This window comes from Drosophila novamexicana, unplaced genomic scaffold (assembly GCF_003285875.2).
Source record: "Drosophila novamexicana strain 15010-1031.04,08,12 unplaced genomic scaffold, DnovRS2.1 tig00001813-arrow-arrow-pilon, whole genome shotgun sequence".
NCBI classification, from domain to species: domain Eukaryota; kingdom Metazoa; phylum Arthropoda; class Insecta; order Diptera; family Drosophilidae; genus Drosophila; species Drosophila novamexicana.
Window position 1 is genome coordinate 46,412 of NW_020824895.1, and position 26,530 is coordinate 72,941.

Consider the following 26,530-nt stretch of genomic DNA (forward strand, 5'->3'; position numbering starts at 1 on the left):
ATCTATATGTAATCCAAAAACCACGTTCTACACTCTCAACACTTTCCAATATTTACAATATTTAAGCTTTTAGCAAAGGCTAACAAATTTCCAAATTGTTTTTGGTATCAAGCATAAGCCTTAACTCAAATATACGTTTACCAACACTCAAAACAAACATGCTACGGAACACTGGGCCCCGATTGGGCCCCTTGAGCTCAGCTGCAGTCCGCACCTGGATATGAATTAGCTACGAGGGCGTGTTGTCTTTTGATGCGCGACGCCATTATAAGCACTCGCACACACACACACGCACACACACTCGCACACACACACACTGTACAAATAGAAAATGAATGTGTGTGCGTGTGTGTGTGCGTGTGCGTGACTATTGTTCTTGTTGTCATTTCATAGCCACTTTGCTTTGAGAAACAACAGCAACAAGCACCATCAAGGAGCACATTACGACTCTTGATCCCTTTGCGGCGCCAGGCGCTTGATTTTGATTTTGATTTAACGAGAACAACGACAACTATTTAATTAAGTCATCGCAACGCTCTTGTTATCGATAGGCCGGGCGCATGGCGGGCAACATTACCAATATGCAGAAGCCGTTAAGTTTTGTTTTGTTGCCCGCCTTGCGGCTGGCTCGATTACGAATTTCGAATAATTGCAAAGTTTTTGTTTGCCAAACAACGTACAAGAGATTAACACAAAATGTAGCTCAAAGCGACGACAAGACAGCCAAATAAACATCAAAACTTTGTTAAGCTTGCATATTAAATTTGTGCCAAATAAATGACTTTGCGATTGGAGCAGTGAGGGGGCGAACTAATTAGGTAACAAAAGTCGAACCAGCAAGCGGAAAGTCGCCGGCTCAAATCTTGCCAAAGTTTGCAATTCTGCTACTTACCTTTCCCTCTTAAGGAGGGAGAACAAGAAATGTATTATTTATTAATTTAAATTCAATATTTATTTGTTTATCAATAAATAATGGAAAGCTTAAATGGCTTTGTATCAGTCGATGAATGGATAAATCATTTTGCTAGCTTGCTTGCATTTGCCACCTAATTACTTTGACGCGTGCAACGCCGGGTAATTTCTTTAGCGAGACAATAAAACTCGAGCTTAAAGCATATATAGAGAGAGTTAAGCAAAAGGCCAATTAGTCAAAGTAGTTTAAATAACTACAGATTCCAGGAAGGAACTGTTCGCTAGAACAAATAAAAAGGCGAAATGCGGGCGAAAAGATAGGCGAAATTCGGGCGAAATAGTCATGACTACTTTGAGCCAATTTGACTTTCGACTTGAAAACTTCTAAGCAAACAAACCAATTAAGGTTTAAAGAACTTGTGCTTCCACAAAAGCGAAACTCACATAAAAGCGAAATTGTGGCGAAATTGTTTTGAGCATTATCGACGCAAATGTTGAACGTCAATTAGGATACAAGTGGCAAAACCCCGCCCGATAACAGTTGAAAAGTTGAATTCACAGCAAAAAGAAAAAATAAGAAGTGCCAACCCCAAAACGAAGGCCATTTGAATAGATAATGAAAGCCGGGCAAATCTCTTCATAAAGCATCCAACAAAGTGGCGACACTCGGTCCGGCCATCGAATTGATCGAGCAAAATAAGAAAACCCCGGGAATGTGGCCCGAAAAACTGTTATAACAATAAATTAAGTTGCTGTTGCAGCATAAAAACCAAATTGCCAAATGACTCAAGGCGCAGGGCATGGAGCAGGGAACAGGGAAGGGGGCCAGGGTTCGCTATGGGGCCGGGGCAAGGCACCCGCTAAAAATGTGCAATCTGTTGACGAATCATCAGAGATGAAACGAATCGGATTGAGACTAGAAACTACAGACTAATGGGTGGGCCAGTGAAGCGGTGGTGGGGGGGCTGGGCTAAAAACCGACCCTTGCAAAATGCCGTAAAACATTCTCAAATGTTTTTTATTGAGGGCTTTGTGCTATTTTTCGGTTTGACTTGGTTGCGAGGCCAATTTAATAGCATACTTTGCAGCGCTAAGCGGAGAGGCAGCAGAAGCAAAAGCAGAAACAGAAACAGAACTTGCTTGGCTTGGCCAAAAATAAGAGCAAGAACAAGAGCCACAAGGAAGAGGAAGAGCAAGAAGAACAACTATCCCACAAAATACGCGACAAACAAACAAAATGAAGTGACGGCAACTCGCGAATCCAACCGAACGGACGTTCATTGTTATTTTAAGAAAAGCAACACGACAAACCGCCTACCACAGCACCACCCCGCCCACCGCCTCTCCCCAAGTTTACCCACAATTCAAACAATCTTACTTAGTCTTAGAACGCCGCCTTGATACCCTCTCTACTGCCCAAACAAATTTAAAACGCTCATCATGCACTTATTCCTGTAAATTCGTTTGGGCCCTACCTTCCTTCCCCGAGCCTGAAAAGGTCCGTTTTGCTTTTAAAAGCCTTCTTGATATAGTTTATACTTTACATACATTATAAATAAAGTGGGAATACGCTAGTTAAGCACACTTTCTCATATGTTAAGTGCTCTCAATCGAGTTCCTTTCCTATATAAGGTACTGTACGGTAGCATCCAAGAGCCGTACCGGGCAGTTTTTTCCATAATAAGAGCAAAATAATGCGAACTGAATACCAACTCAGTCTAATTGGCATAAAAACTATTTTAAAACAACCTGTTACTAATCTAGCATCGATGGTAGGGTAAATCGATAGCCTAAGAACCTTTTGCAGTACCGGATACAATTTTTATCCATTGTTATTTCACGATATTTTTATTCAATTAAAACTATCAGAAATGATTTTTGTGCCATATTATGAATAAATATAATAAAAAGCTCGAGCCAATGCAGCACCCTCTCAAATAGAGCCGTACCGGCCTGGTACCAGCATTAACTTCTGCGCCATCAGCTGTAAATATCTTCTAACATTAGGTATGAAGTACTGCAGTCATTTGAGGACCCGTTTGGAAAGATAACTGTTTGCAGGGTAGCTGCATCTGACAGGCTTTTTTATACATTTACTACCTAGTGAAGTACGGGCGATTAGGCATTTGCTTGGTTGCATTATAAGCAAAGCAAGACCTTATGCAGTACCGAGCTCTTTCGATATTTTTACCGACACGCTCCAGCAAAAGACTTTAGGAGAAGAAGTTTGAAGAAGTTTGCTGCAGTCGAAAGGTCGAAATAATAAGTTGGGGACCTTATTTGGCACACGGAGCTCGACGTTGAGGGTTTAAACGAACAAAGACTAATCATTAGCTAATAAGCTGCAGCTACATTTTGCTATTGACAAATATATCTTCCTCTTCAAGTAGTTCTCGTTCACTTCAAATTGTCGAGGGACACGCTGAGTGAGGGTATTTGAAAAGAAGACATAGCATAACGCTGTAGCTGGTAGCTGCAGGAAGCAGCAACGATTTCAGCGACTCCCTTTCTCAACTTCCGCTTTGGCTTGCAGCAATTTCTTTTGGCTTTATTGCCCCCCCCCCTTCCTTCCCCCATCGCCCCTTCCACAGTCGTCGGCCGACGGCACCCATTCTCCCTCTCCGTCTAACAGAGCAGACTTTACATCCTACATCCCCCCATAAGCCGCACGCCTTGCGCCGTGGACTGTATGCTCACCCGCTGCGGCAGAACGCATATAGCATAAATTTTGAATACGGCGGGGCAGAGATTGGGGATGGGACTGGGGCCGGGGCTGAGGGGGGTTGGTCCGAAAGAAAAATAGCGAAAATTGTCTGTCGCTTGATAAAACGGAAGCAGAACTTGCCCATAAACGAAATGTGGCAACTGAGTGTAAACTTTATTGGCGCCCGACCGACTGGCGACAACGTTTGCCAGAACTCAGCCGGAGACGGAGCCGGAGTCGGTGAGTCGGAGTGGCAAGTTGGAGAGGGGAGCAGGAGTCGGTGGCACATCCATATCCAGAAATAGAAGCATGTTGAACCGTGTTGACTCATGCGACACGCATTTGGCGAAGGAAGCCCCCAGACATGCCCGGCGCGCAATGGCGTCTCGATGGCTGCCAGCGAGACATGAGACGCCAGAAGCGAGAAGCGAGCAGCGAGAAACAGCAACAAAAAGAGAAGCTGCTTTGCTTGTTTTGTCTGCCTCATTTCTCACACTAAAGGGGAAGTCCTACATTAGTTGATTTCATGCGCTGTTTACATTGGCAGCGAATTATGCGCATTGAAAAGCCAAAGATTTGGCTGCCAACTGCTTTGCCGCTTCTCCCTCCCACCAAAGGCTAAACGGGGTCTACGGCCTGCCAGCGCCTAGTTCCTATATCCGGGTGTCATTGACGACCATTTTTTGCATTTTGCATCTCTTAACGGGGCTCCAGCGTGTAAAATGAGACTTTGCTAGACAAATTTCTTCAACGGGGTATAAGGAAGTCTTTTTTTGCGTAGAGCTTGGCTTGGCTTAAAGTCCTGGCACATTAATGCATTTCTCGTTCTTGTCTTTTTGTCTCTCGACTGAAATATTTTTTTCTTTTCTTTTCCCATTCGCAGAGGTCCTGTCCAGCTGGGAGGAATGGTGGACATACGATGGCATTTCCGGTAAGTTACATATTTATTCGAATCCAGAAGTAAATTCCAATTGAATTTAAAGTGTGCGTAAAATGTGGAAAGAACAAACACTCTGCAGACATTGGCGAGCAGCACTCGATGCATTCACTCGTTAACAAATGTAACGAGTGGCAAATACTCGCTGCACTCAATCGATAGAGCGAATAAATTTGTCACTCCCGCCCTTTGTAAATACCAAGTGCTCGGTTTAAGCTCAAGCGAATATTTCAAATGCCTGAGCAAACAAATGCAAATGAACAGAGTTAAAAAGTGAATAAAAACCCGACTTGGCGTATCATATTTAAATGTAACTCATTCAAGCTTAACTGATTTACAAATGCATTCATAAGTTTTGAACATTCGAAACATTTGTGGGAACTCGAATGTATTAAAAAGGAGGTACAAGTATTTGATTAGAAATGGAGTGGGAAATGTATAAAGATGGAGATTCATGGACAGCAATATAATAGAGAGATGCAAAGCAAGATATGGGAGAGAAAATAAGAGAAGGAAGGTTAACAGAAGATGAAGAAGATACAGATACAGATAGAGATACAGACACAGATACAGACACAGATACAGATATAGATATGGATACAGCTACAGATACAGATATAGATATAGAGATATAGAGAGATAGACAGTGAGAGAGAGAGAGAGAGAGAGAGAGAGAGAGAGAGAGAAAGAGAGAGAGACAGAGAGAGAGAGAGTGAGAAAGAGAGAGAGAAAGAGAGAGAGACAGAGAGAGAGACTGCTATTTGTCATGTAATCCGATTGAATTGGTTTGCGCAAATTAAATATGAAAGTGAGGAAAATAAATAAAATAAACGGCAACATATTTGTGGATAATGCTCCCGAGTTGCAACGAGTTGTGCGTGGGCTGTACGGGGCGCGGCCTATGCCGACCGGGTCGGTGGCCATTTTTGTTGCAGGTTGCAGCAGGACGCAGTTTTATTTATGCACCAGGGGCAAAGACAGGGGCAGCGGCAGGGCAGCAGCAAGGCCAGAGGTAGAGCCACTTGACAGACAAACCAAAAACAAAACTGGCAACAAAACGAATGAATAAGTGAATAAATGAATGGGTGAGTAAATGAGTGAGTGAGTGAGTGAATGAATGCAAACACAAAATGAGCATCAACAGCAGCATGCAGCATGGGGGAGGCGTGGCAGGGAGCCACAAAAGTTGCGCTGACACGCGGCGCTTTTTAAACTTTGCCATTTAATGCCTAGGAGCAGGGTGTGCCTGTGAGAGGGTGTGTGTGTGTGTGTGTGTGTGTGTGTGTGTGTGTGTGTGTGTGTGTGTGTGTGTGTGTGTGTGTGTGTGTGTGTGTGTGTGTGTGTGTGTGTGTGTGTGTGTGTATGTTGTGTCACTTATCATCAATATATACACACAGCACAGCTACTCACTCCCTCTCTCTCTCTCACATTGCCAGCATTCTGAGGTAGTTCATAGGCACACCCTCTAAAATGAGGTCTACCGGGTCTACCTCAGCACCCGCTCATAGCGAAAATCGGGAAAAAATACATTCCGCTTCGGGTTTCTGTGCAGCTCATTAAATTTGTCAGGTTTTGTGGATGAGCCTACGAAATCAACTCTGGAAAGAGTTGAGTGAGAGTATAAAATATGTTGATCAAAGATGGCCGTCTATCTCTGAAACTTTAATATTTAATTTATTACTATTAATAATATTTATTACTATTAATTACTTAAGCTTAACTCGAAGACAATAGAAATGAGATACCTTATCAATAGTATAAACAGATGGGGAATATATTATTCGGAGTTATGCAAAAACTCCCCACGTTCCACAAAGACTTGTGCTTGGGTATGCACGCACTTTTCTGTGCCTTAGTTAAGCCTTGAAAAAGATCTGAGTTCAAACGACAGAGTTATAAAGGAATGCGCGGAAAACCTTAATGGGGCTTAAAGAAAGAAGAAGCAGAGGGCCCAGGGTATCGGCTAGTCGCGCACGTCCGACTAGCGCACTCTTAATTATTTTTCTTGCTTTTTTTTCCGTATTTGGATTGCGAAAAAATGCAACAGCAGAAAATATTTAATTTTTTCCATATGGTCAACCCCCGCTCTACCACCCCCCCCACCCACGCCCCCCTTCACACTCCTCTTACAGAGGGCTGACAGGGGAAGGGAGAGGTTTGTTGTTTTGAAAAGTTTCGACAGTTTTCTGTCCATCACATCAAATTGAACATTTCGCAGCTCGGGCAAAACAACATACGCAGCGCCAACTATCGCTTACCTAGGCTGAGGTCAGGGGGGCAGGGGGCAGGGTGGGTCAGCTCCGGGTTAAGTGTAGGTGGTGGGCGCGGCAACTACCCATTTGGTATCATTTAATTGCTATTTAAACTGACAGACAGACGAGCCGAGCCGAACGGTGCGAGCAGGAGGAGCTTATGAAATTTCATTTGGTGTTTGAACTGTCGACTTGTTGTTTGCAATTCGGCTGGATGTGAGGGGATCGAGGGGTCGACAACTCGATTTCCATTTGCCCAGCAGTGCTGCGAGGACAACCGATTGACAGTCAGTCAAACTGGCAGCTATCATTCAGGTCCTTTGTATACCCTGTACAAATAAAGTGCACACAAGCTGGGCACGTTTATTTGGTCTCGTCTCGAATGAAGCTTCTCTCGAGAGATTTTTAGGTTTCGATAGCTCTGCAGTTAACAAAGCAGTTGGCAAAAGCTGGCTGCTATGACACTTTTTTATCATATATATCACACCTTGTATACCCTGTACAAATAATGTGCACAATCTGTGGCAAGTCTCGAATGAAGCTTCTCTCGAGAGTTCCTATTGAATTTAAGGTTTCCATAACTCTGCAATTAACAAAGCAGTTGGCAAAAGCTGGCTGCTATGACACTTTTTATCTTATATATATCACACCTGTACCTGTACCCTGTAGTGCACACAAGCTGGGCTCGATCTTTGGCAAGTCTCGACTGTAGCTTCTCTACAGAGTTCCAAATGCGTTTAGCTTTAACTTTCCCAGCTCTGCGGTTGGCAAAAGCTGGCTGCTATGACACTCTTTATCATATAAGAAACTCAAGTTCGATTAGGGCTAGAGCTGGAAATTTTGTCAGGTGGACTTTTGTTAGCCATAGAACTATTTAATTTTCGAGCTCAGTTAACAACTACCTACAGATAGAGCATCCGCTAGTCGACTACTGGCTGCTTTATTAATTATTTATTGTTTTTTTGATCAATTTTTGTTTCGACATTTGTTACTTGCAGGTCCCAGCTTCTGGGGCCTCATCAATCCGCAGTGGAATATGTGCAACAAAGGACGCCGCCAGTCGCCCATTGATGTGGTGCCCGACAAGCTGCTCTTCGATCCGTACCTGCGACCGCTGCACATTGATAAGCACAAGGTAAGCCCGACCCCACCGGAAAGGACTCAGCCCTCCGTTCTCTACCGCTTTATGCCGCTCTCTACCGTTCTCTCTGTTTGACTAACACCGAGTGTCGTCAACAGGTTTCCGGCACGCTGCACAACACGGGTCAATCACTCGTCTTTCGCGTGGACAAGGACACAAAGCAGCACGTGAACATATCCGGAGGTCCTTTGGCCTATCGCTACCAATTCGAGGAGATTTACATACACTACGGCACCGAGAACAGTCGCGGCTCCGAGCACTTCATACAGGGCTACAGTTTCCCGGGCGAGGTAAGTCAATCAGCGTCGGGCCAGTCCCGCCCGACCAACCAGCAGCAATATTAATGTTGTAACATATTCACACTCACACACACGGACACACACACACACACACACACGGATACAGATACAAATCTATGGCTTCAACAAGGAGCTGTACCACAACATGTCCGAGGCGCAGCATAAATCACAGGGCATTGTCGGGCTCTCGTTGATGGTGCAAATTGGCGAAACGCCCAATCCCGAGCTGCGCATCATAACAAGCACATTCAACAAGGTGCTCTATAAAGGTGAGTACCCACCCCTAACCGATAGTATCGGCACGAGTTATTTTAATTACATCAATTACGCAGTCGTAAAGCAACTTTTACCAACAATTCTTGCCTAAATGAAGCTCTTCATATTTATCTGCGACTGTTTAAATAAAGCGTATTATGTCTTCGTGTCACGAGATCTCTAGATGTTTCATGGCTTTGTCTAGACTGTACATACATATATTTGTCAAAAACTATGCCGATAGTATCGGTACGACTTATTCGTAAAGCAACTCTTAAAGCACAAGTTCGTCGTGCCACGACCATAAACATTACGTGTTAGTTCCGCTTTTTAAAACATTGGCTGATATCTCTAGTTCGGGTTGAATTTCGAGTCCAGTGTATCGTGTCACGACACGACTCACGCGCATCTCTAGCTGCACTTTGGCATTCCGTGCAGTTTTTCATTAAATAGTTCATTACAATCCAATCCAATTGAAAGCCCCTCGTGTCACGACACGTCTCTAGTGCATCTCTAGCTGCACTTCTCTCACTTCTCTCGTTCGAGCTCTAATCGCAATCCGATCAAACAAGTTCCATGCACTCTTTTGCTAAAACTCGTGTCACGACACGACTCACGCGTATCTCTATCCGCACTTTGGCATACGTTTTCCGTGCAGTGTTCCCTTCTCTAGTTCAAGCTCTAATCGCAATCTATTCAAACAAGTTCCATGCACTCTTTTGCTACAACTCGTGTCACGACACGACTCACGCCCATCACTAGCTGCATTTTGGCATAAGTTGTCAGCATTCTTTCACGTACAGTTGAGTTGAATTGCGTTTGATGAATTCTCCAGTTGGGCTTCAGCTGGCAGGGCGAGGCTGGTGGGGCGTGGCAACATCATTTCCGTTACGCAAAATGCACCGGAAATGTTGCAACGTTTGCCTGGCTCATGGCTCGCGGCTCACGGCTCGCGGCTCGTGGCTCGTGGCTATGCGGCGAGCTCTTTTATGATGTCATTCCGCAGCAGAAACTGCAACTGCGACTGCAACAATTGTGTTGGCAACAACAAGCTGCATAATTATGTGCGGCAACGTCCTAAAGTGAGCCATAAAAATTGCTCGACAGCCGTTGGCCGCGAAATTGGCGCCGCGCCACGCCGCGCCGCGCAAAGTGACGAAAATGAAACCTCGAATTACACTAAACCGACACTTAATAATTCCCAGCCCAACTTCTAGCCGACCCAGTTTAATAGCCTTTTTACAGGTCGTACAACTTTATGTAGCCCCATCAAAAGGTAAAACTACAAAAACGGGAGTAGGAAAAAAAAACAGCTCCTTTCCCCCACCCTCAAGAAGTTTCCTTTAGCCCGTTCGCCTTGGTTTTGGACTTGTAAAACGACTCAAAATATGCGGCCAATTTCTGTGAACCAGCTGGCAAAACAACTTGAAAGTTTAACTGCGCCAAAAGCAAAGTCCGAGCAACGAATGCGAAATACACTAACAAAGCGCTCGAAGCTATTGTTAAAGAAGAATCGGAATCAGAAAACGAAAATGGACACATCGAAAGGGAATTGCACTTTTCATGAGCTCGCAGCGAAAGTGCAAATGAGTATTTCAGTTGAATAGATAAAATATTAAATAAATTTATCGAAAAAGTTATCGATTCCGAATCTTCAAGTATATAAAATCCTAAAACTATTGCTATATGAACTACAAATAAACAACATTCGTTTTGATTAAGCTAATTTCATTTATCAGTTTTCTCTATCGATAACAATAAAACTATCGATAAATTCGTCCATCCTTAGCCTAAACCACTTGCAAAGCCTTTGTATAGCATTTAGGCTCGACATTAGCTAAAGCTTGCAATAAGTATTTGGAATTCTTAGTTTTATTCTCATTTATGATTATCGATAGTATCGATTTGTTATCGATTGTTGTTCAATTACAACCAGGAACTTAATTTTTTCGAGCTATCGATAAAAGCATTGTTCGATAATTTCGTTTATATCGATAGTTTAAAGCACTTTAGGTAAAACATTTATAATGTTTTTATTTCTCTTTCTTTCCTTTTTATCGATAATTTGCTATCGATATTTGTTTTTTCATCTAGTGTAAATGCTCGTCGTTGCACGTCGCACACGAACTTACAATTGTGCTGCGAATAATTTTTCGGTATGCCTTACCTCTCACCAGCCCCTATTCTCAGCTCCTTACTACCGCCCAACAGCCCCCACTCAGCCCCCCCGCATTCCGTTCGCGTTTTTTAGTTCCATTTGCCGACGTCTCATAAACCGCGAGGCGCTTCATTTCCGGCTGGGCATAATGATTTGTATGAATGAAGTCGAGCGCCGTCGTTCAAGTGACCAACAAGAAGGCAACCAACAAATCAGACCCACCCCTCCCTTCTAGCACACTCCCACCTCGCCCCGCTTCCGCTCATCAAACACCAGCCCCCTTCGCCGCCCTTTGCCCAGCTGCTGCTGCCCTCTGGGGCTAGTCTGAATTATTCATTAGGTCTTTTCGTATCGTCGACGTTTTGCATTCACATTCCAAGCGCATAAATAGCAAGACATAGTGAAATGTGCGCCGCCATTTAAATGGCAGATGCACCTTGAACTTTGCTTCATATACCCTGTAAAAGATGATGACAACAAAATAGTTTGTAGGCTTGCAGTCCGAACAGAATGAATCACTCACTATGGAATGAACTATTGAACTAGTTCACCAAATTGAACTATAACCGAAAGACCAAAATGTTAGGTTTGCAGACTAAAGAAAATAAATTGTTCATAACCAATTGAATGACCGACTTAGCACATGACTCGCAAAAGAACTATTGAACTTGTTCACCAAATTGAACTAAAAGATCATATACTAGTTCCGAGCGGAAACTTGTTTTGTGAACAAAGCGAATCATTTACGACTGAATAGAGACGATTTGGTTCACGATTCGCAAATGAACTATTGAACTTGTTCACCATATGGAACTAGCAGTCGCCACACTAGTTCAAACAGTAAACCGAAGGAATGGAAATAACTTTGTTAGCTTTTTGCTTTGATTTCGTAGTCTCGTATTGTCTGATTTGCCTTTCCAAGCATCTACATTTTTTCTTTCTTCTCTTCTCTTTTCTACTCTTCCCTTCACTTCTCTCTCTTTTATTCCGTAGGCTTCTCGACGCCCATTCGGCACATATCGGTGCGATCGCTGCTGCCGAATACGGATCATTATATTACGTACGAGGGATCCACCACGCATCCGGGCTGCTGGGAGAGCACCGTCTGGATAATAGTTAATAAACCCATCTATATCACCAAACAAGAGGTAAGCCCCCAAAAACTAGACTCCCCTCCCCCTCGCCCTCTCCAGCCGCCACCGGTTGAAGGTAGCTTTTTATACCCTGAACCAATTAAAAATGGGTATCGATATCGATATCGATATCGATATCCTGTTTTTTGGGCAATTTTGGTAAATAATAAGAGCTAGAGTCACCAAACTTGACATATAGCTTCTAAAATAGAATATATATATGATACAGGATTTTTCTTCATGGTTTTCCCTCTAGATTAATGTGGCATTACAATCTCGACACCGATTTTTTAGTAGAAATTTATGTCCAACTCTTACCCCAAGATTCGTATATAGACATGGGTCAAAAATTACTACCCCCATAACTCGGTCAAATCTCATCCGATTTTCACGAAGTTTGGCCTTTTCTGCATGGTTTTCCCTCTAGATTAATGTGGCATTCAAATCTGAACAGCGATTTTTTGGTCGAAATTCATGTCCAAATCTTACCCCAAGATTCGTATATAGACATGGGTCAAAAATTACTACCCCCATAACTCGGTCAAATCCCATCCGATTTTCACGAAGCTTGGCTTTTTCTTAATGGTTTTCCCTTTAGATTAATCTGGCATTCCAATCTGAACACCGATTTTTTGGTCGAAATTCATGTCCAAATCTTACCCCAAGATTCGTATCTAGACATGGGTCAAAATTTACCACCCCCATAACTCGGTCAAATCTCATCCGATTTCCACGAAGTTTGGCTTTTTCTTCATGGTTTTCCCTCTAGATTAATGTGGCATTCAAATCCTGACACCGATTTTTTGGTCGAAATTCATGTCCAAATCTTACCCCAAGATTCGTATATAGACATGGGTCAAAAATTACCACCCCCATATCTAGGCCAAATCTCATCCGATTTTCACGAAGTTTGGCTTTTTCTTCATGGTTTTCCCTCTAGATTAATCTGGCATTCAAATCTCGACACCGATTTTTTAGACGAAATTCATGTCCAAATCTTACCCCAAGATTTGTATATAGACACGGGTCAAAAATTACCACCCCCATAACTCGGTTAAATCTCATCCGATTTTCACGAAGCTTGGCTTTTTCTTAATGGTTTTCCCTCTAGAATAATGTGGCATTCAAATCTCGACACCGATTTTTTGGTCGAAATTCATGTCCAAATCTTACCCCAAGATTCGTATATAGACATGGGTCAAAAATTACCACCCCCATAACTCGGTCAAATCTCATCCGATTTTCACGAAGCTTGGCTTTTTCTTAATGGTTTTCCCTCTAGATTAATGTGGCATTCAAATCTGAACACCGATCTTTTAGTCGAAATGCATGTCCAAATCTTACCCCAAGATTCGTATGTAGACATGGGTCAAAAATTACCACCCCCCTAACTCGGTCAAATCTCATCCGATTTTCACGAAGTTTGGCTTTTTCTTCATGTTTTTCCCTCTAGAATAATCTGGCATTCAAATATCGACACCGATTTTTTGGTCGAAATTCATGTCCAAATCTTACCCCAAGATTCGTATATAGACATGGGTCAAAAATTACCACCCCCATATCTCGGCCAAATCTCATCCGATTTTCACGAAGTTTGGCTTTTTCTTCATGGTTTTCGCTCTAGATTAATTTGGCATTGAAATCTGAACACCGATTTTTTAGTCGAAATGCATGTCCAAATCTTACCCCAAGATTCGTATCTAGACATGGGTCAAAAATTACTACCCCCATAACTCGGTCAAATCTCATCCGATTTTCACGAAGCTTGGCTTTTTCTTAATGGTTTTCCCTTTAGATTAATCTGGCATTCCAATCTGAACACCGATTTTTTGGTCGAAATTCATGTCCAAATCTTACCCCAAGATTCGTATCTAGACATGGGTCAAAATTTACCACCCCCATAACTCGGTCAAATCTCATCCGATTTCCACGAAGTTTGGCTTTTTCTTCATGGTTTTCCCTCTAGATTAATCTGGCATTCAAATCTCGACACCGATTTTTTAGTCGAAATTCATGTCCAAATCTTACCCCAAGATTCGTATATAGACATGGGTCAAAAATTACCACCCCCATAACTCGGTTAAATCTCATCCGATTTTCACGAAGCTTGGCTTTTTCTTAATGGTTTTCCCTCTAGAATAATGTGGCATTCAAATCTCGACACCGATTTTTTGGTCGAAATTCATGTCCAAATCTTACCCCAAGATTCGTATATAGACATGGGTCAAAAATTACCACCCCCCTAACTCGGTCAAATCTCATCCGATTTTCACGAAGTTTGGCTTTTTCTTCATGTTTTTCCCTCTAGAATAATCTGGCATTCAAATATCGACACCGATTTTTTGGTCGAAATTCATGTCCAAATCTTACCCCAAGATTCGTATATAGACATGGGTCAAAAATTACCACCCCCATATCTCGGCCAAATCTCATCCGATTTTCACGAAGTTTGGCTTTTTCTTCATGGTTTTCGCTCTAGATTAATTTGGCATTGAAATCTGAACACCGATTTTTTAGTCGAAATGCATGTCCAAATCTTACCCCAAGATTCGTATCTAGACATGGGTCAAAAATTACTACCCCCATAACTCGGTCAAATCTCATCCGATTTTCACGAAGCTTGGCTTTTTCTTAATGGTTTTCCCTTTAGATTAATCTGGCATTCCAATCTGAACACCGATTTTTTGGTCGAAATTCATGTCCAAATCTTACCCCAAGATTCGTATCTAGACATGGGTCAAAATTTACCACCCCCATAACTCGGTCAAATCTCATCCGATTTCCACGAAGTTTGGCTTTTTCTTCATGGTTTTCCCTCTAGATTAATCTGGCATTCAAATCTCGACACCGATTTTTTAGTCGAAATTCATGTCCAAATCTTACCCCAAGATTCGTATATAGACATGGGTCAAAAAATACCACCCCCATAGCTCGGTCAAATCTCATCCGATTTCCACGAAGTTTGGCTTTTTCTTTATGGTTTTCCCTCTAGATTAATGTGGCATTCAAATCTCGACACCGATTTTTTGGTCGAAATTCATGTCCAAACCTTACCCCAAGATTCGTATATAGACATGGGTCAAAAATTACCACCCCCATAACTCGGCCAAATCTCATCCGATTTTCACGAAGTTTGGCTTTTTCTTGATGGTTTTCCCTCTAGATTAATGTGGCATTCAAATCTCGACACCGATTTTTGGTCGAAATTCATGTCCAAATCTTACCCCAAGATTCGTATATAGACATGGGTCAAAAATTACCACCCCCATAACTCGGTCAAATCTCATCCGATTTCCACGAAGTTTGGCTTTTTCTTCATGGTTTTCCCTCTAGATTAATGTGGCATTCAAATCTCGACACCGATTTTTTGGTCGAAATTCATGTCCAAGTCTTACCCCAAGATTCGTATATAGACATGGGTCAAAAATTACCACCCCCATAACTTGGTCAAATCTCATCCGATTTCCACGAAGTTTGGCTTTTTCTTCATGGTTTTCCCTCTAGATTAATGTGGCATTCAAATCTCGACACCGATTTTTTAGTCGAAATTCATGTCCAAATCTTACCCCAAGATTCGTATATAGACATGGGTCAAAAATTACCACCCCCATAACTTGGTCAAATCTCATCCGATTTCCACGAAGTTTGGCTTTTTCTTCATAGTTTTCCCTCTAGATTAACGTGGCATTCAAATCTCGACACCGATTTTTGGTCGAAATTCATGTCCAAATCTTACCCCAAGATTCGTATATAGACATGGGTCAAAAATTACCACCCCCATAACTTGGTCAAATCTCATCCGATTTCCACGAAGTTTGGCTTTTTCTTCATGGTTTTCCCTCTAGATTAATGTGGCATTCAAATCTCGACACCGATTTTTTGGTCGAAATTCATGTCCAAATCTTACCCCAAGATTCGTATATAGACATGGGTCAAAAATTACCACCCCCATAACTTGGTCAAATCTCATCCGATTTCCACGAAGTTTGGCTTTTTCTTCATGGTTTTCCCTCTAGATTAATCTGGCATTCAAATCTGAACACCGATTGTTTAATCGAAATGCATGTCCAAATCTTACCCCAAGATTCGTATATAGACATGGGTCAAAATTTACCACCCCCATAACTCGGTCAAATCTCATCCGATTTCCACGAAGTTTGGCTTTTTCTTCATGGTTTTCCCTCTAGATTAATCTGGCATTCAAATCTCGACACCGATTTTTTAGTCGAAATTCATGTCCAAATCTTACCCCAAGATTCGTATATAGACATGGGTCAAAAAATACCACCCCCATAGCTCGGTCAAATCTCATCCGATTTCCACGAAGTTTGGCTTTTTCTTTATGGTTTTCCCTCTAGATTAATGTGGCATTCAAATCTCGACACCGATTTTTTGGTCGAAATTCATGTCCAAACCTTACCCCAAGATTCGTATATAGACATGGGTCAAAAATTACCACCCCCATAACTCGGCCAAATCTCATCCGATTTTCACGAAGTTTGGCTTTTTCTTGATGGTTTTCCCTCTAGATTAATGTGGCATTCAAATCTCGACACCGATTTTTGGTCGAAATTCATGTCCAAATCTTACCCCAAGATTCGTATATAGACATGGGTCAAAAATTACCACCCCCATAACTCGGTCAAATCTCATCCGATTTCCACGAAGTTTGGCTTTTTCTTCATGGTTTTCCCTCTAGATTAATGTGGCATTCAAATCTCGACACCGATTTTTGGTCGAAATTCATGTCCAAATCTTACCCCAAGATTCGTATATAGACATGGGTCAAAAATTACCACCCCCATAACTTGGTCAAATCTCATCCGATTTCCACGAAGTTTGGCTTTTTCTTCATGGTTTTCCCTCTAGATTAATGTGGCATTCAAATCTCGACACCGATTGTTTGGTCGAAATTCATGTCCAAATCTTACCCCAAGATTCGTATATAGACATGGGTCAAAAATTACCACCCCCATAACTTGGTCAAATCTCATCCGATTTCCACGAAGTTTGGCTTTTTCTTCATGGTTTTCCCTCTAGATTAATCTGGCATTCAAATCTGAACACCGATTTTTTAATCGAAATGCATGTCCAAATCTTACCCCAAGATTCGTATATAGACATGGGTAAAAAATTACCACCCCCATAACTTGGTCAAATCTCATCCGATTTTCACGAAGCTTGGCTTTTTCTTAATGGTTTTCCCTCTAGATTAATGTGGCACTCAAATCTCGACACCGATTTTTTGGTCGAAATTCATGTCCAAATCTATAGACATGGGTCAAAAATTACCACCCCCATAACTTGGTCAAATCTCATCCGATTTCCACGAAGTTTGGCTTTTTCTTCATGTTTTTCCTCTCATCCGATTTTCACGAAGCTTGGCTTTTACCACCCCCATAGCTCGGTCAAATCTCATCCGATTTCCACGAAGTTTGGCTTTTTCTTTATGGTTTTCCCTCTAGATTAATGTGGCATTCAAATCTCGGCACCGATTTTTTGGTCGAAATTCATGTCCAAACCTTACCCCAAGATTCGTATATAGACATGGGTCAAAAATTACCACCCCCATAACTCGGCCAAATCTCATCCGATTTTCACGAAGTTTGGCTTTTTCTTCATGGTTTTCCCTCTAGATTAATGTGGCATTCAAATCTCGACACCGATTGTTTGGTCGAAATTCATGTCCAAATCTTACCCCAAGATTCGTATATAGACATGGGTCAAAAATTACCACCCCCATAACTTGGTCAAATCTCATCCGATTTCCACGAAGTTTGGCTTTTTCTTCATGGTTTTCCCTCTAGATTAATCTGGCATTCAAATCTGAACACCGATTTTTTAATCGAAATGCATGTCCAAATCTTACCCCAAGATTCGTATATAGACATGGGTAAAAAATTACCACCCCCATAACTTGGTCAAATCTCATCCGATTTTCACGAAGCTTGGCTTTTTCTTAATGGTTTTCCCTCTAGATTAATGTGGCACTCAAATCTCGACACCGATTTTTTGGTCGAAATTCATGTCCAAATCTATAGACATGGGTCAAAAATTACCACCCCCATAACTTGGTCAAATCTCATCCGATTTCCACGAAGTTTGGCTTTTTCTTCATGTTTTTCCTCTCATCCGATTTTCACGAAGCTTGGCTTTTACCACCCCCATAGCTCGGTCAAATCTCATCCGATTTCCACGAAGTTTGGCTTTTTCTTTATGGTTTTCCCTCTAGATTAATGTGGCATTCAAATCTCGGCACCGATTTTTTGGTCGAAATTCATGTCCAAACCTTACCCCAAGATTCGTATATAGACATGGGTCAAAAATTACCACCCCCATAACTCGGCCAAATCTCATCCGATTTTCACGAAGTTTGGCTTTTTCTTCATGGTTTTCCCTCTAGATTAATGTGGCATTCAAATCTCGACACCGATTTTTTGGTCGAAATTCATGGCCAAGTCTTACCCCAAGATTCGTATATAGACATGGGTCAAAAATTACCACCCCCAAAACTTGGTCAAATCTCATCCGATTTCCACGAAGTTTGGCTTTTTCTTCATGGTTTTCCCTCTAGATTAATGTGGCATTCAAATCTCGACACCGATTTTTTGGTCGAAATTCATGTCCAAATCTTACCCCAAGATTCGTATATAGACATGGGTCAAAAATTACCACCCCCATAACTCGGTCAAATCTCATCCGATTTCCACGAAGTTTGGCTTTTTCTTCATGTTTTTCCCTCTAGATTAATCTGGCATTCAAATCTGAACACCGACTTTTTAGTCGAAATGCATGTCCAAATCTTACCCCAAGATTCGTATATAGACATGGGTCAAAAATGACCACCCCCATAACTCGGTCAAATCTCATCCGATTTCCACGAAGTTTGGCTTTTTCTTCATGGTTTTCCCTCTAGATTAATGTGGCATTCAAATCTCGACACCGATTTTTGGTCGAAATTCATGTCCAAATCTTACCCCAAGATTCGTATATAGACATGGGTCAAAAATTACCACCCCCATAACTTGGTCAAATCTCATCCGATTTTCACGAAGCTTGGCTTTTTCTTAATGGTTTTCCCTCTAGATTAATGTGGCACTCAAATCTCGACACCGATTTTTTGGTCGAAATTCATGTCCAAATCTTACCCCAAGATTCGTATATAGACATGGGTCAAAAATTACCACCCCCATAACTTGGTCAAATCTCATCCGATTTTCACGAAGTTTGGCTTTTTCTTAATGGTTTTCCCTCTAGAATAATGTGGCATTCAAATCTCGACACCGATTTTTTGGTCGAAATTCATGTCCAAATCTTACCCCAAGATTCGTATATAGACATGGGTCAAAAATTACCACCCCCATATCTCGGCCAAATCTCATCCGATGTTCACGAAGTTTGGCTTTTTCTTCATGGTTTTCCCTCTAGATTAATTTGGCATTAAAATCTGAACACCGATTTTTTAGTCGAAATTCATGTCCAAATCTTACCCCAAGATTCGTATATAGACATGGGTCAAAAATTACCACCCCCATATCTCGGCCAAATCTCATCCGATTTTCACGAAGTTTGGCTTTTTCTTCATGGTTTTCCCTCTAGATTAATTTGGCATTCAAATCTGAACACCGATTTTTTAGTCGAAATGCATGTCCAAATCTTACCCCAAGATTCGTATATAGACATTGGTCAAAAATTACCACCCCCATAACTCGGTCAAATCTCATCCGATTTCCACGAAGTTTGGCTTTTTCTTCATGGTTTTCCCTCTAGATTAATGTGGCATTCAAATCTCGACACCGATTTTTTGGTCGAAATTCATGTCCAAATCTTACCCCAAGATTCGTATATAGACATGGGTCAAAAATTACCACCCCCATAACTCGGTCAAATCTCATCCGATTTCCACGAAGTTTGGCTTTTTCTTCATGGTTTTCCCTCTAGATTAATGTGGCATTCAAATCTCGACACCGATTTTTTGGTCGAAATTCATGTCCAAATCTTACCCCAAGATTCGTATATAGACATGGGTCAAAAATTACCAACCCCATAACTCGGTCAAATCTCATCCGATTTCCACGAAGTTTGGCTTTTTCTTCATGTTTTTCCCTCTAGATTAATCTGGCATTCAAATCTGACCGATTTTTTAGTCGAAATGCATGTCCAAATCTTACCCCAAGATTCGTATATAGACATGGGTCAAAAATTACCACCCCCATAACTCGGTCAAATCTCATCCGATTTTCACGAAGCTTGGCTTTTTCTTAATGGTTTTCCCTCAAGATTAATGTGCCATTCAAATCTCGACACCGATTTTTTGGTCGAAATTCATGTCCAAATCTTACCCCAAGATTCGTATATAGACATGGGTCAAAAATTACCACCCCCATAACTCGGTCAAATCTCATCCGATTTCCACGAAGTTTGGCTTTTTCTTCATGGTTTTCCCTCTAGATTAATGTGGCATTCAAATCTCGACACCGATTTTTGGTCGAAATTCATGTCCAAATCTTACCCCAAGATTCGTATATAGACATGGGTCAAAAATTACCACCCCCATAACTTGGTCAAATCTCATCCGATTTTCACGAAGCTTGGCTTTTTCTTAATGGTTTTCCCTCTAGATTAATGTGGCACTCAAATCTCGACACCGATTTTTTGGTCGAAATTCATGTCCAAATCTTACCCCAAGATTCGTATATAGACATGGGTCAAAAATTACCACCCCCATAACTTGGTCAAATCTCATCCGATTTTCACGAAGTTTGGCTTTTTCTTAATGGTTTTCCCTCTAGAATAATGTGGCATTCAAATCTCGACACCGATTTTTTGGTCGAAATTCATGTCCAAATCTTACCCCAAGATTCGTATATAGACATGGGTCATAAATTACCACCCCCATATCTCGGCCAAATCTCATCCGATGTTCACGAAGTTTGGCTTTTTCTTCATGGTTTTCCCTCTAGATTAATTTGGCATTAAAATCTGAACACCGATTTTTTAGTCGAAATTCATGTCCAAATCTTACCCCAAGATTCGTATATAGACATGGGTCAAAAATTACCACCCCCATATCTCGGCCAAATCTCATCCGATTTTCACGAAGTTTGGCTTTTTCTTCATGGTTTTCCCTCTAGATTAATTTGGCATTCAAATCTGAACACCGATTTTTTAGTCGAAATGCATGTCCAAATCTTACCCCAAGATTCGTATATAGACATTGGTCAAAAATTACCACCCCCATAACTCGGTCAAATCTCATCCGATTTCCACGAAGTTTGGCTTTTTTCTTCATGGTTTTCCCTCTAGATTAATGTGGCATTCAAATCTCGACACCGATTTTTTGGTCGAAATTCATGTCCAAATCTTACCCCAAGATTCGTATATAGACATGGGTCAAAAATTACCACCCCCATAACTCGGTCAAATCTCATCCGATTTCCACGAACTTTGGCTTTTTCTTCATGGTTTTCCCTCTAGATTAATGTGGCATTCAAATCTCGACACCGATTTTTTGGTCGAAATTCATGTCCAAATCTTACCCCAAGATTCGTATATAGACATGGGTCAAAAATTACCACCCCCATAACTCGGTCAAATCTCATCCGATTTCCACGAAGTTTGGCTTTTTCTTCATGGTTTTCCCTCTAGATTAATGTGGCATTCAAATCTCGACACCGATTTTTTGGTCGAAATTCATGTCCAAATCTTACCCCAAGATTCGTATATAGACATGGGTCAAAAATTACCAACCCCATAACTCGGTCAAATCTCATCCGATTTCCACGAAGTTTGGCTTTTTCTTCATGTTTTTCCCTCTAGATTAATCTAACATTCAAATCTGACCGATTTTTTAGTCGAAATGCATGTCCAAATCTTACCCCAAGATTCGTATATAGACATGGGTCAAAAATTACCACCCCCATAACTCGGTCAAATCTCATCCGATTTTCACGAAGCTTGGCTTTTTCTTAATGGTTTTCCCTCTAGATTAATGTGGCATTCAAATCTCGACACCGATTTTTTGGTCGAAATTCATGTCCAAATCTTACCCCAAGATTCGTATATAGACATGGGTCAAAAATTACCACCCCCATAACTCGGTCAAATCTCATCCGATTTCCACGAAGTTTGGCTTTTTCTTCATGGTTTTCCCTCTAGATTAATGTGGCATTCAAATCTCGACACCGATTTTTTGGTCGAAATTCATGTCCAAATCTTACCCCAAGATTCGTATATAGACATGGGTCAAAAATTACCACCCCCATAACTCGGTCAAATCTCATCCGATTTCCACGAAGTTTGGCTTTTTCTTCATGTTTTTCCCTCTAGATTAATCTGGCATTCAAATCTGAACACCGACTTTTTAGTCGAAATGCATGTCCAAATCTTACCCCAAGATTCGTATATAGACATGGGTCAAAAATGACCACCCCCATAACTCGGTCAAATCTCATCCGATTTCCACGAAGTTTGGCTTTTTCTTCATGGTTTTCCCTCTAGATTAATGTGGCATTCAAATCTCGACACCGATTTTTGGTCGAAATTCATGTCCAAATCTTACCCCAAGATTCGTATATAGACATGGGTCAAAAATTACCACCCCCATAACTTGGTCAAATCTCATCCGATTTTCACGAAGCTTGGCTTTTTCTTAATGGTTTTCCCTCTAGATTAATGTGGCACTCAAATCTCGACACCGATTTTTTGGTCGAAATTCATGTCCAAATCTTACCCCAAGATTCGTATATAGACATGGGTCAAAAATTACCACCCCCATAACTTGGTCAAATCTCATCCGATTTTCACGAAGTTTGGCTTTTTCTTAATGGTTTTCCCTCTAGAATAATGTGGCATTCAAATCTCGACACCGATTTTTTGGTCGAAATTCATGTCCAAATCTTACCCCAAGATTCGTATATAGACATGGGTCAAAAATTACCACCCCCATATCTCGGCCAAATCTCATCCGATGTTCACGAAGTTTGGCTTTTTCTTCATGGTTTTCCCTCTAGATTAATTTGGCATTAAAATCTGAACACCGATTTTTTAGTCGAAATTCATGTCCAAATCTTACCCCAAGATTCGTATATAGACATGGGTCAAAAATTACCACCCCCATATCTCGGCCAAATCTCATCCGATTTTCACGAAGTTTGGCTTTTTCTTCATGGTTTTCCCTCTAGATTAATTTGGCATTCAAATCTGAACACCGATTTTTTAGTCGAAATGCATGTCCAAATCTTACCCCAAGATTCGTATATAGACATTGGTCAAAAATTACCACCCCCATAACTCGGTCAAATCTCATCCGATTTCCACGAAGTTTGGCTTTTTCTTCATGGTTTTCCCTCTAGATTAATGTGGCATTCAAATCTCGACACCGATTTTTTGGTCGAAATTCATGTCCAAATCTTACCCCAAGATTCGTATATAGACATGGGTCAAAAATTACCACCCCCATAACTCGGTCAAATCTCATCCGATTTCCACGAACTTTGGCTTTTTCTTCATGGTTTTCCCTCTAGATTAATGTGGCATTCAAATCTCGACACCGATTTTTTGGTCGAAATTCATGTCCAAATCTTACCCCAAGATTCGTATATAGACATGGGTCAAAAATTACCACCCCCATAACTTGGTCAAATCTCATCCGATTTTCACGAAGTTTGGCTTTTTCTTAATGGTTTTCCCTCTAGAATAATGTGGCATTCAAATCTCGACACCGATTTTTTGGTCGAAATTCATGTCCAAATCTTACCCCAAGATTCGTATATAGACATGGGTCAAAAATTACCACCCCCATATCTCGGCCAAATCTCATCCGATGTTCACGAAGTTTGGCTTTTTCTTCATGGTTTTCCCTCTAGATTAATTTGGCATTAAAATCTGAACACCGATTTTTTAGTCGAAATTCATGTCCAAATCTTACCCCAAGATTCGTATATAGACATGGGTCAAAAATTACCACCCCCATAACTCGGTCAAATCTCATCCGATTTTCACGAAGCTTGGCTTTTTCTTAATGGTTTTCCCTCTAGATTAATGTGCCATTCAAATCTCGACACCGATTTTTTGGTCGAAATTCATGTCCAAATCTTACCCCAAGATTCGTATATAGACATGGGTCAAAAATTACCACCCCCATAACTCGGTCAAATCTCATCCGATTTCCACGAAGTTTGGCTTTTTCTTCATGGTTTTCCCTCTAGATTAATGTGGCATTCAAATCTCGACACCGATTTTTTGGTCGAAATTCATGTCCAAATCTTACCCCAAGCTTCGTATATAGACATGGGTCAAAAATTACCACCCCCATATCTCGGCCAAATCTCATCCGATTTTCACGAAGTTTGGCTTTTTCTTAATGGTTTTCCCTCTAGAATAATGTGGCATTCAAATCTCGACACCGATTTTTTGGTCGAAATTCATGTCCAAATCTTACCCCAAGATTCGTATATAGACATGGGTCAAAAAATACCACCCCCATAGCTCGGTCAAATCTCATCCGATTTCCACGAAGTTTGGCTTTTTCTTCATGGTTTTCCCTCTAGATTAATTTGGCATTCAAATCTGAACACCGATTTTTTAGTCGAAATGCATGTCCAAAACTTACCCCAAGATTCGTATATAGACATGGGTCAAAAATTACCACCCCCATAACTCGGTCAAATCTCATCCGATTTCCACGAAGTTTGGCTTTTTCTTCATGGTTTTCCCTCTAGATTAATGTGGCATTCAAATCTCGACACCGATTTTTTGGTCGAAATTCATGTCCAAATCTTACCCCAAGATTCGTATATAGACATGGGTCAAAAATTACCACCCCCATATCTCGGCCAAATCTCATCCGATTTTCACGAAGTTTGGCTTTTTCTTAATGGTTTTCCCTCTAGAATAATGTGGCATTCAAATCTCGACACCGATTTTTTGGTCGAAATTCATGTCCAAATCTTACCCCAAGATTCGTATATAGACATGGGTCAAAAAATACCACCCCCATAGCTCGGTCAAATCTCATCCGATTTCCACGAAGTTTGGCTTTTTCTTCATGGTTTTCCCTCTAGATTAATTTGGCATTCAAATCTGAACACCGATTTTTTAGTCGAAATGCATGTCCAAAACTTACCCCAAGATTCGTATATAGACATGGGTCAAAAATTACCACCCCCATAACTCGGTCAAATCTCATCCGATTTCCACGAAGTTTGGCTTTTTCTTCATGGTTTTCCCTCTAGATTAATGTGGCATTCAAATCTCGACACCGATTTTTTGGTCGAAATTCATGTCCAAATCTTACCCCAAGATTCGTATATAGACATGGGTCAAAAATTACCACCCCCATAACTCGGTCAAATCTCATCCGATTTCCACGAAGTTTGGCTTTTTCTTCATGGTTTTCCCTCTAGATTAATCTGGCATTCAAATCTGAACACCGATTTTTTAGTCGAAATGCATGTCCAAATCTTACCCCAAGATTCGTATATAGACATGGGTCAAAAATTACCACCCCCATAACTCGGTCAAATCTCATCCGATTTCCACGAAGTTTGGCTTTTTCTTCATGGTTTTCCCTCTAGATTAATTTGGCATTCAAATCTGAACACCGATTTTTTAGTCGAAATGCATGTCCAAATCTTACCCCAAGATTCGTATATAGACATGGGTCAAAAATTACCACCCCCATAACTCGGTCAAATCTCATCCGATTTCCACGAAGTTTGGCTTTTTTTCATGTTTTTCCCTCTAGATTAATCTGTCATTCAAATCTGAACACCGATTTTTTAGTCGAAATGCATGTCCAAATCTTACCCCAAGATTCGTATATAGACATGGGTCTAAAATTACCAACCCCATAACTCGGTCAAATCTCATCCGATTTTCACGAAGCTTGGCTTTTTCTTAATGGTTTTCCCTCTAGATTAATCTGGCATTCAAATCTGAACACCGATTTTTTAGTCGAAATGCATGTCCAAATCTTACCCCAAGATTCGTATATAGACATGGGTCAAAAATTACCACCCCCATAACTCGGTCAAATCTCATCCGATTTTCACGAAGCTTGGCTTTTTCTTAATGGTTTTCCCTCTAGATTAATGTGACACTCAAATCTCGACACCGATTTTTTGGTCGAAATTTATGTCCAAATCTTACCCCAAGATTCGTATATAGACATGGGTCAAAAATTACCACCCCCATATCTCGGCCAAATCTCATCCGATTTCCACGAAGTTTGGCTTTTTCTTCATGGTTTTCCCTCTAGATTAATGTGGCATTCAAATCTCGACACCGATTTTTTGGTCGAAATTCATGTCCAAATCTTACCCCAAGATTCGTATATAGACATGGGTCAAAAATTACCACCCCCATAACTCGGTCAAATCTCATCCGATTTCCACGAAGTTTGGCTTTTTCTTCATGGTTTTCCCTCTAGATTAATGTGGCATTCAAATCTCGACACCGATTTTTTGGTCGAAATTCATGTCCAAATCTTACCCCAAGATTCGTATATAGACATGGGTCAAAAATTACCACCCCCATAACTCGGTCAAATCTCATCCGATTTTCACGAAGCTTGGCTTTTTCTTAATGGTTTTCCCTCTAGATTAATGTGGCATTCAAATCTCGACACCGATTTTTTGGTCGAAATTCATGTCCAAATCTTACCCCAAGATTCGTATATAGACATGGGTCAAAAATTACCACCCCCATATCTCGGCCAAATCTCATCCGATTTTCACG

General features: G+C 41.2%; 1 protein-coding gene across 1 annotated transcript in view; it reads left to right on the plus strand.

Moving 5' to 3' along the window:
* Window positions 1–26,530, plus strand: part of LOC115768495 (carbonic anhydrase-related protein 10) — a 45,079-nt gene that overhangs the window by 14,301 nt on the left and 4,248 nt on the right. Inside the window, exons 2-6 of the mRNA XM_030713081.1 lie at window positions 4,500–4,547; window positions 7,804–7,940; window positions 8,045–8,236; window positions 8,352–8,514; window positions 11,652–11,806. Of these exons, the coding sequence (XP_030568941.1) occupies window positions 4,500–4,547; window positions 7,804–7,940; window positions 8,045–8,236; window positions 8,352–8,514; window positions 11,652–11,806 (695 nt within the window). The remainder of the gene's footprint in view (window positions 1–4,499; window positions 4,548–7,803; window positions 7,941–8,044; window positions 8,237–8,351; window positions 8,515–11,651; window positions 11,807–26,530) is intronic.